At 37.7% G+C, this 14,004-nt stretch overlaps 1 protein-coding gene across 1 annotated transcript in view; it reads right to left on the bottom strand.

The window, feature by feature from the left end:
* ARAP2 (ArfGAP with RhoGAP domain, ankyrin repeat and PH domain 2) overlaps positions 1-14,004 on the bottom strand; it is a 196,141-nt gene that overhangs the window by 4,985 nt on the left and 177,152 nt on the right. The window contains exons 30-31 of the mRNA XM_068541993.1: positions 10,990-11,053; positions 4,807-4,941 (exon numbers count right to left, since the gene is read on the bottom strand). Of these exons, the coding sequence (XP_068398094.1) occupies positions 4,807-4,941; positions 10,990-11,053 (199 nt within the window). The remainder of the gene's footprint in view (positions 1-4,806; positions 4,942-10,989; positions 11,054-14,004) is intronic.

Here is a 14,004-nt window from a genome sequence, read left to right as displayed (position 1 = left end):
GTACGATCTCCTAAGACTGAACCAGAAAGAAATAAAAAATATGAACAGATCAGTCAGGAGTACTGAAATTGAAACTGTGATTAAAAAACTCCCAACAAACAAAAGTCCAGGACCAGATGGCTTCACAGGTGAATTCTGTTAAACATTTAGAGAAGAGCTAACACCTATCCTTCTGAAAGTGTTCCAAAAAATTGCAGAGGAAGGAAAACTCCCAAACTCATTCTATGAGGCCATCATCATCCTGGTACCAAAACCTGACAAAGATACTACAAAAAAAGAAAATTACAGGCCAACAGCACTGGTGAACGTAGATGCAAAAATCCTCAACAAAATACTAGCAATCTGAATCCAACAATACATTAAGAGGATCATACACCATGATCAAGTGGGATTCATCCCAGGGATGCAAGGATTCTTCAGTATCTGCAAATCAATCAGTGTGATACACCACATCAACAAATTGAAGAATAAAAACCATATGATCACCTCAATACATGCAGAATAAGCTTTTGACAAAATTCAACATCCATTTATGATAAAAACTCTCCAGAAAGTGCACATAGAGGGAACATACCTCAACATAATAAAGACCATATATGACAAACCCAAAGCTAACATTATATCCAACAGTGAAAAGCTAAAAGCATTTCCTCTAAGATCAGGGACAAGAGAAGGGTGTTCAATTGCACCACTTTTATTCAACATAGCTTTGGAAGTCATAGCCATGGCAATCAGAGAATAGAAAGAAATAAAAGGAATGCAAATTGGAAAAGAAGAAGTAAAACTGTCACTGTTTGCAGATGACATGATACTATACATAGAAAATCCTAAAGATGCTACCAGAAAACTACTAGAGCTCATCAATGAATTTGGTAAAGTTGCAGGATACAAAATTATTACACAGAAATCTGTTGCATTTCTACACACTAACTATGAAAGATCAGAAAGAGAAATTAAAGAAACAATCTCATTTACCATCTCATCAAAAAGAATAAAATACCTAGGAATAAACCTACCTAAGGAGGCAGAAGACTTGTACTCTGAAAACTATAAGACACTGATGAAAGAAATCGAAGATGACAAAAACAGATGGAGAGATATACCATATTCTTGCATTGTCAGAATCCACATTGTCAGAATGACTATACTACCCAAAGCACTGCTATATTTAAAATAGATAACCAACAAGGTCCTCCTGGCTAGAACAGGGAACTCTGCTCAATATTCTGTAATAACCTAATGCGAAAAGAATTTGAAAAAGAATAGATACATGTATATGTATAACTGGATCACTTTGCTGTACACCTGAAACTAACACAACATTGTTAATCAACTATACTCCAATATAAAATAAAAATTTTTTAAAATACTATTTTGAAAAACAAAGAATGAAACTGAGTAGCATAAACAGTACTGTAACTAAGGATGTCTAATATAATGTTTAAAGGGCAACACCTCACCTCTTTATTTTTCTCTATAGTGCTCATCACTTTCTAATATACTAGACAAGCTACTTATATCTCTTGTGATTATCTGAATGCCCTGCTAGAAAGTCAATGCAATGCAAGGATTCTTTTGTTTGATTTGTTCATTGACGTGCAAACCTATTACAGTGGCTGCACACAGGAAGTGGTCAATAAATATTTTCTGAATAGGAAATGAAGAAAGCTTTAAGAAATTCAGATGTTTAATATTCTGTTCTATTTTCCTAAATTTCAGCAGATCGGGACATGAAATTTTATAACAGTCAAATTCAAGCTGAATAAAAACATTTTAATCAACATAATTTATAAATAATTTTGCAATTTAGAATTTTCTGATAAGCTCATGATTATACATCTCAGATAAATATTTCTTCTCTAAAACTGATAGGAAGAAATATTTAGTTATTTAGTATCTAGTTGAATTCCAAAGTTTAATTAGAATATGTTTAAGAGAGATAGTAGTAATACTTACACAACCATGTGAATGTAATTAATGTACTATGCACTTAAAATGGTTAAAATGGAAAATTTTATGTGTATTTTATCACAGTACAAAAAAAAAATATGAGAGATTAGTAAAAATTATGGCTATTTAGCATAGGAATGTGACTGGGAGTTTATAAATATGAATCTTATTAAAAAGTTTCATATGACATCTATTAGGGAAAATCAAGGATCAATATAGAGTGGTTTTATATATTATGCAGTTCTCATTACTTTTCAATTATCAGCAGAAAGACTTTGGGACGCCCTTAGATGCAGAATTTAGAGGCCAAATATTCATACATGTAATGCTGAAATTTCAAGTAAAACTATAATATTAGCCTAAATGACATAACCTTATACAAAGGTGGGGAGGCATGATGAAGTGAACTGGTAGAAATCAAGAAGAGATGGCAGTGAGTGCTTTGCATGAACAATATGGTGTGTGGAGCGCCTTTGCATGTTGTGGGGAAAGAAAGCCAAGGCATCAGTACTGTGGAAAGAAGGGCATCATTTATGTGCTGCACTATCCTTAAGGTCTTAATAATTTAAAAAGAAAGACTGATAAGGTATGAAATTAGGAGAGTAAAAGGTAGGCTGGTCCAGACGATGCCAGTTTGTGTCAGAGGGCATTTAGAGACAACTGTTTGTTTAAATGGAAATGAGGATCTGAAATGGAGTGTGTCTCCCAGCAGAGAGAACACCCTGCTATGAAGTGTAAGGGCTTTTATTATCCCTAGGAGCTTACAGATAAAAGCTGAGCACAGTGAACATGATGAAGTAGGTACCTAAGAGGAAGTAGGAGGGCCGTAGGTAGCATCTAGCTTGTACATTCTTATGCACTATTTGCCTCTTCTTGTATGATTTCCTTTGTCAACAACTTACTTCCCCTGGCTTATTCACTAGCTCACTACTAATTTACTCAATTAATTTTGGAAGTCACTTCCTCCAGGAAGCCTTCCCTACCTGGAGGAGGTATTCTCATACAAGTTTCAACTGAACCTCATGAAAGCAAGACAGCTCACGGAATGGGAAGTCACCAAATTCACCAATCTGTCAACAATTTGTTTGAAAAGCAACCCTTCTTGAATACATCTGTTGATATGACTATATTTTTTTCTTATGAATCTAATCTTAGTAATACTTTGTCATTTTATTAATATATTACATATTTACATAAATCTAATTCAATAACAAATATGTCATTGGTTCATATGAAAACTTGCAATTTTAATTTTGTCTTAATTCTTTTTAAGAATTAAATTTTAAAATTTGTTGAATTACCACATTTACTAAATTTACAAAAAAGCTTGGTTTAGTTTACTAACAAATTTTCTAGCAATTAATATTTCACAAAATTGCTTTCGAAGCCTTTAACGATTTCGTTACAGTTTTTGTACAGTTTTCTGGTCTCAAGTATGCTAAAAAAAAATTGTCTCTGAAATTCTGGATTTGGGATTAAGTAAGAAATTGTTATATATTCAATCATCACCTCAGTTCTGTACTGGATACTGGTTAATGTATTTTGATCCTAATAATTTATTTTTTGCTTTGCTCCATAATCAATCCTGAGACACTGGTCAGGAGAAGCTGGAGTCACAGCAGGACATATCTACTCCCTATGTTTCTGTGTTCCCTAATCTGGGTTCTTGGGAAACATGACTCTTAAAATTTTAAGATTCCAGATTAGCTGAGGAATCCATAGTTCTGCAAAGCAGTTTATTAGGAAGAAAAACCTGTAAGCGCAGAATGGCAGGAGGGACAAGCTCCTGAGTTCTTGCTGTCTTATTCCTCCTTTTGATCACATAAGGACTGAACAGGCAACAAAGGGAATAAACCATTATTTCAAAGCTTTTATCTTCTAGAGAAGAAGCATATTACAGTGAGATAAATGTTCAAGGAAAGACAGTCATGGAAAAACATTTTAAAAAAATCTGATCACTAAATTAAAATGGCTTTTGTCTTTCAAAAGTTATTCCTGTTACACCTGAAACTAACACAACGTTGTAAATCAACTATACTCCAGTAAAATTAAAAAACAAAAAAAAAGTTATTCCTGTTTGGAAAGCAAGAAACTCATACAGCTTAATGGCCAAACCTAGGCTCCAAGAAGAAATAACAGTATCTTTTACATGCTTTTCTTTTTGCTTTGAGGGACTCATTTAAGGCCTTGAAATGCACATTAGCTGCAAATTGTCTAATGAGTTTTGAGTGCAAACAGCCTATGTCTTTTCCTGAATCAAGACTGATGCTACTTATGGTCACCCTGCCCTTCAAGGTGAGAAGGAAAGCACACAGTTTTCATGAAAGATACCAAATCTTCTTTATTGATGCTCAGGGGTCATCTTGCAGTTCCTTATATTAACTGAGACACCCCATCGGTTCCCAGCCTCTGAAATTTGATTGTGTTACTGGAAAGTCTAGTTACCATGGCTCCAGACATTCTGCCATGGGCTCATTCTAAGGAGGTTAGAAGTGAACTTGTAAGGCTAATTTGAGACTGTGGTTTTTATCACCAGAACTTCTATATACATATTTAACATTCTTGGCCACTTTAGGAATAAAAAAAAAAAAAAGTGGCATTTTACATATTTAATTGAGTGGTCAATGACATTATTAAAATTGATCATTTAAGAGAAGTTAATAAAATATAAAACTTCAGAGAGTGGCATAAGGTTATTCATAAAGGTTTCTTGATGGATGTGATTTTTACTGTGCTTTTTCAAAGTGCTTATTACTGTGCTTTTGAAACCAATGAAGCAATTAATGCATTTAATCACATTAAGACATAAAACAAATGCTATGATTAATATAAAAACAAATAAAATCCTAACCTTACCTCAATATCTCTCCAGCCTTGGGTTGCATTTTTCTCATGCTGGATGGGAATTAGAGGCAAACCTCCAATTTTGGGAGTTTTGGTTATAGAACGTTTTCGTTCCTTTCCAGCTGGTGGCCATATATCATTTTCATGCTGTGGAAACACAATTTCTTGCTGTGGGTGTGTGATTTTATTATGTGGTACACCAAATTATATAGTCACTTGGCTCCTTTCTCATATATCCAAGTCAGATGATCTGCTTTCCATGAGAAGGCTGTTTGTAATTATGATGTTCACTCTGATGGTGGCACGGCTTGAGGATGTAAAACTCTTAAGTGAACTGAGCTTTGAGGTCTCAGTTCAATTTCTAAACTTCAAATACATGCCTTCTGTACTACTTATCCAACCAAAAGGGGAAAAATATTTAAGGAAACCGGCAAATCTCTTTGTGGAAGAAAAATAATATACGTGTCTACATTTTTAGGCCCTGTAATCAAAGCAACTGTACATTCATTTTCCCTTACCACCAAAGACAACTTTAGTGTCAAAATAATTTGACATTATACATACCCCAAGTCAACCTAAGGCATGGCTATTGGAAAAATTATCTTTATTTTATGACCTTTTGAAAAATGTTACTTTTTCATCTAATTGAATTCCAAAGAAACGTTACCTTGTACACAGACATTTATACTGAAAATCATTGTACAACAGAGTGGCGCACATTTGTTCTCAAACTATTGACTACATATTCTGGGCACTGAGCAATTATAGATATGACTGGAGAAAAGCTAATTTTGCAAAAGGGAGAAATATCCATAGGTTAAAAATATAAGCTCTTGGATGATAAATCCTTAAGATATGCATATAAAAGAAAAATCTTTAAAGAATTTTTCTATTCTTCAGGGTAGATTAACTTTTCAGAAGTTGGGAAAAACAAATTGATTTTCAGACAACAACCTGTGAAAGAATACCAACTACACACAATGAGACGCTTACAGATGTTATGATGAAATGAAAACCATTTGGTAAACTATATAGCTAAATGCCTACTCATTCTTCTCCTCTACTCTTAAGAATGAACAGATTCTTATTCTTATGTTGCGATTAGTAGTTTAACGTCGTGTTTTATAGCAAAGAACTAATTTCAACAAATGTTGACTATATACTCACTATAAAATAGCAGCTAAGTTATATTGAGGGGCAGACTGCTTGGCTTTGTGCGTATCAACATACAGATATTATCTCATTTAATCCTCAATGATCCCACAGTGCAGGTCCTATTATTACTAGATTTAGTGCATAGGCATCAGATCTACCCTTGGATTTCAGTGAAGTGCTTACTTTGGTTCAGCAAATCTACAATGGTAAATTATACAATATTTCAATCAGAGAGAAAGTTACAAGCTTCATATTATTTATGTCATGGTCTTAAACTTCGTAAAAAAAACTTTGATATTACATAATTGGGATGTTCCCAACATGTAAAGCTGGGAGAATACTGGCTGGGAAGGAATTAGGTAATCCTATGAATTATGCCTACACTTTTACTCACTGATGTATAATATATGTGTTAAACGGTATTTCGAGGAATCTAAGAGCAAATGTAGTTTTCAAACACATTTTTTTTTCTGACATGATATACAATGTTGTGAATACCAGCTAATTAGTTGTCACTGGATTGATCCAAGAGGTATTTTTCCCAGTAACAGAAATCTTTAGATCTAAGTAATATGCTCTGATAACATTTATAGTTATGTATAAGTGACTTCAAAAGTCATACTGCATGGAGAATATAGCTGAGGATCATACTCTCATTATTATAACCAGTGATCACATCCCCAAATCTTCATTTCTGCATCCCACTTTCTTTTTCAAATTTTTCCCCCACAGCTCTACTGAGGTATAATTGACAAAACTGTAAGATATTTAAAGTGTACAACGTGATGATTTGATACATGCATACATTGTGAAAGGATTCCCCCCATCGAGTTAATCAACATATCTATCATCTCACATATTTAACCTTTCTGGGTTTCTTTTGGTGAGAACATTTAAGTTCTACTCTCTTCGCAAATTTAAATTATATAATACAGTGTTATGAACTATAGTCACCATGTCATCTATTAGATCCTCAGACCTTATTCATCTTATACCTGAAAGTATGTACCCTTTTACCAACCTCTCACTATTTCCCCCACAGCCCCTGGCAACCAACTGTTCCATTCTGTTTCTATGAGTTTGATTTTTATATGGGATACCATGCAGTAATTGTCTTTGCCTGGCTTAATTCACTTAGCAAAATGCCCTCCAAGTTCATCCATGTTGTCCCAAATGACAGATTTCCTTTTTTAGGGCTGAACAATATTCCATTGTATACATGTTTGTATATATATGTGTGTGTGTATATACACACACACTACACACATCTTCTTTATCCATTCATCCATCAATAGACACTTAAGGTTGTTTCCATACCTTGCCTATGATGAATAATCCTGCAATAAACATGGTTCTGCCTCTCACATTCTGACCTTGACATCTTTCCAGGTAACCTAGTTTAGGTTCATTAACCCTAAATATTCTTTAGACTCCTTGAGACCTTCAGTCCATTCTCTACCACCATTCTACTTTTCACATTTTTTCCCACTTCCTTCACAGTCTGGCTTAGATTTCATGGTCAATCAGGATACTCACCTCCTTATAAATAAGATCAAGTCCTGTGTTGCTTCTCCTTCTATCACACTTGCTTGGCAAAGCCCCAAGCCTAGTTAAACCCACTTCTACTTACTCCATGGGTGCCTCCAAATTGATGGAGGGGAAATAAAAAATAGAAAATCAATCTGGAGATTCATCTCACTTTAAATTTACCCTTAAATTTCAAGTGAGCACTTAGCCTTCCCTTTATATTCTAGTATAGTACAACTGGCTCCCGCACTCTCTGAAGGTAATATCTCATCTTTTATTCTGCCCCTACACTTCTAATACCCACCCCTGACTCACATGTGGCAACCTCACTGATTTAATTGAAAAATTATTAGTAATCATCCAATAATTTCATTTTCCCACCATGAAAGGTACCAGTCTCTCTGCATCTATAGCCATATAAACAAGGCTCCCTTCTCTTCCAATAAGTATTTACTCTGATTATAAATAACTCTGCCCCAATCATATCTATAATCACTCAGTGGGCCAGAATATATAGTCAATAATATGAGAACAAATGTGCCCCACACTCTGTTGTACAATGATTTTTTTTCACAATGCTGAACACATGCACTTGCTCACATTGCTTCCTGTTGGCTCAGGGCCTCTGCTGGTTTAATATTCTATCCTCTAATTCCTTGATAGAATTCTCTACACGTATCACCTGGTTATCCTTCCTCAAAGCTTCTTATTTCTTTTGCTCAATTTTTCACTTCTCTTTGACCTTTAACGTTTGGAATGTCCTAGGGCTTATTTGTCTGTCTTCTCTTTCTCTCTCTCTCCCTATAGCCTCCCCTCTCCAATTTTGTGTTCGAATTCTCTCTCATTCATACAGTCTCCCTCTCATCTCACCCTATCCTCCCATGGCCTTTCAATACAATCCAAACGCTGACTTCCACAAAATTTACATTTCGGCCCCAAACTTTTGCCTGAGTTTTTGATCTATACACCTAAACTGCTGCTCATCATATCCCCTTGTATGTCTAACAGGCATCTCAAATTTCATGTGGCCAAAATAGAACTCTCAATTCTCTTCTGCATCTCTGATAATGTCACCTACACTCATCAGCTGCCCAAGGCCAAACAAACAACTAGGACTCTTCCTTGATTTCTACTCCTCTCAAACTGCTATAGCTGATCAATCTGTAAGCCTTACTGCCTCTACCTTCAAATATTCCTGGATCTGAATATGTCTTACCAGACCCACTGTTACCACCCTAGTCTGAACTGCCATCTTCTTCCACAGAGCTGTTCTTCCTGCTTCCATCTTTGACCTCCTACAGTGCAGTTCAACAAAGGAACCAAAATTATTATTTTCCAGTAATATAAGCTGATTATATCTTTCCCTTGTTTCCCACTGAAACTCCTAAACTGGGACTACATCATCTGTCCCCTGCCTTCCTCATCTCTTACATCCTGTCTCAGATAGGCCTTCATGATAGTCATGGAATAAGTCAAGATTATAACATGTCAGGACCTTGCTGACCCCTATCCCTGCCCTGGAATGCTCTGTCTGTCCTGCATACCTGGCTCCCTCATTTCAGACAGGTCTCAGCACACCTTTCAGATACTCAGAAAGGTATTCCCTGAGAATCTTTCTCAATGTCCTCCTTATATCAGTCACACTGGCTTTCCTTTCCCTAGCTTATTTTATTTATTGTTTTATCACACTAATATCTATTTGAAATTTTTTCAGATTATCCTCTATACTATTTTAGAAATACTAATCAAGCATGTACTTTGTAAGATATATTGGGTTCTGTGATGCAGATATACAATGAGTTCTAATAAGACTGACAAGGTCCTTCCTCTCATGGAGTTTACACTTTAGTAGGAAAGACAGACATAAACCTAAAGACACAAATGCTTTTTAATTAGTATGACAGTGTTGAAGTACAGAATGCTAAGGGTTCCTACAGCCTGAAGGTCTAACTGGTCTGAAGGTCAGGGAAGGTTTATCTGAGAATGTGACATGTAAGCCAAAGACTTTTGAGGCAGGGGTAAGGATGGGGATGGATATTAGAAAAGTATTCAGGGCACCAGAAAGAATGCATTGTAAGGGGCACTCACTGTTGGATTTTGTGTGTGTGTGTGTGTGTGTGTGTATGTATTAATGTATATATTAACGTTTGCTATTTTCCTATCTCTTTCCCTGTGGAGGTGAACCATTAAATCCTCAAATCCAAAAGGACCTTAGTGTTTACCTTAATCCTAAGAAATGGAATGAACTTAAGAAATGTAATTGGGCTGAGTCTCTGGGGCCAACACAACTAGGGACAGGTGAGTCAGGGAGAAATAACTTGGTGGTAAGAGCAACCTCTGCTTCCTGGCTATTTACACCTTGATTTTCAACTACAGAGTCTACTGACTTCAGCTATAAAAATGAAAACAATTTAGTTGTGCCATAACCAGACACTGTAACAGTTTTAGACTCTATAGTTCCAATTTTACTAATACTTCAAGCCTACTCTTTTTACAGTAGGACTTGAATATCTGGATTTTTAAACAGTCACAAAAAAGAAGCAAAGTCTCTAAAAAGTTAGCCACTGGTCTTTTTCTGGAAATGTATTCCCAGGTAGTAATAGTAGAATCGGGCTGAGAAAAGCAGTGTTTATTAACCACTGGGAAGGTTAATAAGTTAAATGAACAGAGAAAATGGTTTTCAGAACAAATAAAGACAAGATTTGGGGGTGAATTAACTTCTCACTTGTGAGAGAAACAGGGAAGCACATCCTCAGTAATAAAAAGTGGCAACTTAATTGTTACCAGTGAATTTCAATGCTCTTGTGGGGAAGCATTGCTGGGAATTCAGCCAGACAAGGTTGGGGAAGAAACCAGTCCTAATTAATGGGTCTATTTAACCCTTCACTGAAAGAGTGAGTCCTCCAATAGGGAGGAGACTAAATGGGGAATTGAGTATAGACGTTGGCCTCTGGTGCCTCTGTGTTAAACCACTAACTAAATGTATGGTCCTAAGCAAATCATGGAGCCTTTGGTAACCTTTGTTCCCTCATCTATAAGCAGTGCCATGCAATTTGTTGCAAGGAATACATGAGTTAACTCTTTTGAAGTATCTAGCACACAATATGTATTTAAAGAAATGTAGGTTCCTGTCCTTGTTTCTGGAAAAAGCAGGAAGCCGTGGGGAGAACAAGAAGGAAAAGAGCACATTTTCTAAACAAAGATCAATGTGGGACTCTGGGAGGACCACAGCTTAGACAAGTCCATTTCTTACACCACCATCTTGAAGCACCTCCCCAAGCTGAGGAGCTGCTGGGCTGGCAAAAAAAAAAAAAAAAAGACGCAACAAAGAGTAGACTCTCTTTCAAAGAGTAATGGGTAAATCTGGGTTCTCATATATTTAAAAAAACATGAATGAGAAAATAAAAGTATACACATAAAACTCATTAAAAATTCTTTGAAAACTACTACCACATTAACATTTGCTATAAACAGTTGTTATACTTTACTGGATAGTTGAAACAGATATGATACCTGGGCGATAAAGACATTGGCCATCCACTCCATCTGAGTTTGTGAACTATCACAACACAGGTGCCTGCAAAACAAGGTTTATAAAATATAATATTCAAGAAGACAATGGAATTCTCCAGTGCATTTATTTGGCAAGTAAGTGATCAGAAACCTCTTGGGGTTTCTCCTCTTAATGACATTAATGTAATCAAAATGGGAGTATTTCAATACAAGTTGCTTCAGGCTTCTGTTAAGTGTACAGTATCAAAATGATAGTATAAATATGCTAGTTTAACCAAAATATAGCCAAAGGCTTTGGTAACTGCTGAAAAATGATCGGTGGTATTTTTAGAAAGGTCAATGTCATTTGCTTTCTCAGGTACGTGACTGTAAAACAGCTTTTCCCCCAGAAACTCTGAGCCTAAGAAGAAAAAGTATGTGCACATAAGAGCAGATTTTTGAAAAAGGCTTAATCAGCCACCTTCATTATGATTATAAACATTAATACCCACAAGGCTTATAAAAAATGAACTAAATGAAAAACCACTGCATGTCCAATAACACTGATTCAGTAACCTTTTATTGAAAACCTACACAAAACAGAGATGTTGCCCTCTAGGTTCACATCGTCTATTAGGGGAGCCAGGAATATAAACAAATAAATTATAAGATAGTGAGAAAAAGAGAAAGTACAGTTGAACACAAACATAGAAACAGAGGGAGCTTCAAGATGGTGGAAGAGTAAGACGTGGAGACCACCTTCCTCCCCACAAATACATCAGAAATACAACTACATGTGGAACAACTCCTACAGAACACCTACTGAACTCTGGCAGAAGACCACAGACTTCCCAAAAGGCAGGAAACTCCCCACGTACCTGGGTAGGGCAAAAGAAAAAACAGAGACAAAAGAATAGGGACAGAACCTGCACCAGTGGGAGGGAGCTGTGAAGGAGGAAAGGTTTCCACACACTAGGAAGCCCCTTTGTGGGCAGAGACTGTGGGTGGCGGAGGGGGGAAGCTTCAGAGCCATGGAGGACAGCGCAACAACAGGGGTGCAGAGGGCAAAGCGGAGAGATTCCCGCACAGAGGATCGGTGCCAACCAGCACTCACCAGCCCGAGAGGCTTGTCTGCTCACCCGCCGGGGCGGGCAGGGGCTGGGAGCTGAGGCTCGGGCTTCCATCAGATCCCACGGAGAGGACAGGTTGGCTGCGTGAACACAGCCTGAAGGGGGCTAGTGCACCACAGCCAGCTGCGAGGGAGTCCGGGAAAAAGTCTGGAGCTGTCTAAGAGGCAAGAGACTTTTTCTTGCCTCTTTGTTACCTGGTGCGCGAGGAGAGGGGATTAAGAGTGTGGCTTAAAGGAGCTCCAGAGACGGGCGCAAGCTGTGGCTATCAGCGTGGACCCCAGAGACGAGCATGAGATGCTAAGTCTGCTGCTGCAGCCACCAAGGAGCCTGTGTGCAAGCACAGGTCACTATCCACACCTCCCCTCTGGGTGCCTGTGCAGCCTGCCACTGCCAGGGTCCGGTGATACAGGGACAACTTCCCCAGGAGAACACACAGTGCGCCTCAGGCTGATGCAACGTCACACCAACCTCTGCCGTCACAGGCTTTCCCTGAAATCCGTACCCCTCTCTCCCCCAGGCCTGAGTGAGCCAGAACCCCCGAATCAGCTGCTCCTTTAAACCCGTCCTGTCTGAGCGAAGAACAGACGCCCTCAGTGACCTACACGCAGAGGCGAGGCCAAATCCAAAGCTGAACCCCAGGAGATGTGCGAACAAAGAGAAAGGGAAGTCCCTCCCAGCAGCCTCAGGAGCAGCGGATTAAATCTCCACAGTCAAATTGATGTACCCTGCATCTGTGGAATACCTGAATAGACAAAGAATCATCCCAAACTGAGGACGTGGACTTTGGGAGCAACGATATATATATATATATTTTTCCCTGTTTCACTTTTTGTGAGTGTGTATGTGTATGCTTCTGTGTGTGATTTTGTCTGTATAGCTTCGCTTTTACCATTTGTCCTAGGGTGCTGTCTGTCCCTTTTTTTTTTTTTTTTAAGTATAGTTTTTAGCACTTGTTATCATTGGTGGATATGTTTTTTGGTTTGTTGCTCTCTTCTTTCTTTATATTACTTACAAAATTGTTTTTTTAATAATTATTTTTTATTTTAATAACTTTATTTTATTTTACTTTATTGTATTTTATTTTATTTTATCTTCTTCTTTCTTTCTTTTTTTCCTACATTTTATTCTGAGCCATGTGGATGACAGGCTCTTGATGCTCCAGCCAGGCGTAAGGGCTGTGCCTCTGAGGTGGGAGAGCCAAGTTCAGGACACTGGTCCACAAGAGACTTCCCAGCTCCATGTAATGTCAAATGGTGAAAATCTCCCAGAGATCTCCATCTCAACCCCAAGACCCAGCTCCACTCAACGATTAGCAAGCTACAGTGCTGGACACCCTATGCCAAACAGCTAGCAAGACAGAAACACAAACCCATCCATTAGCAGAGAGGATGCCTAAAATCATAATAAGGCCACAGAAACCCCAAAACACACCACCAGATGTGGACCTGCCCACCAGAAAGACAAGATCCAGCCTCATCCACCAGAACACAGGCACTAGTCCCCTCCACCAGGAAGCCTACATAACCCACAGAACCAACCTTAGCCACTGGGGACAGACACCAAAAACAACAGGAACTACGAACCTGCAGCCTGCAAAAAGGAGACCCCAAACACAGTAAGTTAAGCAAAATGAGAAGACAGAGAAACACACAGCAGATGAAAGAGCAAGGCAAAAACCCACCAGAACTAACAAATGAAGAGGAGATAGGCAGTCTACCTGAAAAAGAATTCAGAATAATGATAGTGAAGATGATCCAAAATCTTGGAAATAAAATGGAGAAAAGACAAGAAATGTTTAACAAGGACCTAGAAGAACGAAAGAGCAAACAAACAGTGATGAACAACACAATACATGAAATTAAAAATTCTCTAGGAGGGATCATTTGCAGAATAACTGAGGCAGAAG

The sequence above is a fragment of the Eschrichtius robustus genome, chromosome 4 (assembly GCF_028021215.1).
Source record: "Eschrichtius robustus isolate mEscRob2 chromosome 4, mEscRob2.pri, whole genome shotgun sequence".
Taxonomy (NCBI): Eukaryota; Metazoa; Chordata; class Mammalia; order Artiodactyla; family Eschrichtiidae; genus Eschrichtius; species Eschrichtius robustus.
This window is presented reverse-complemented; position numbering and strand designations above follow the sequence as displayed.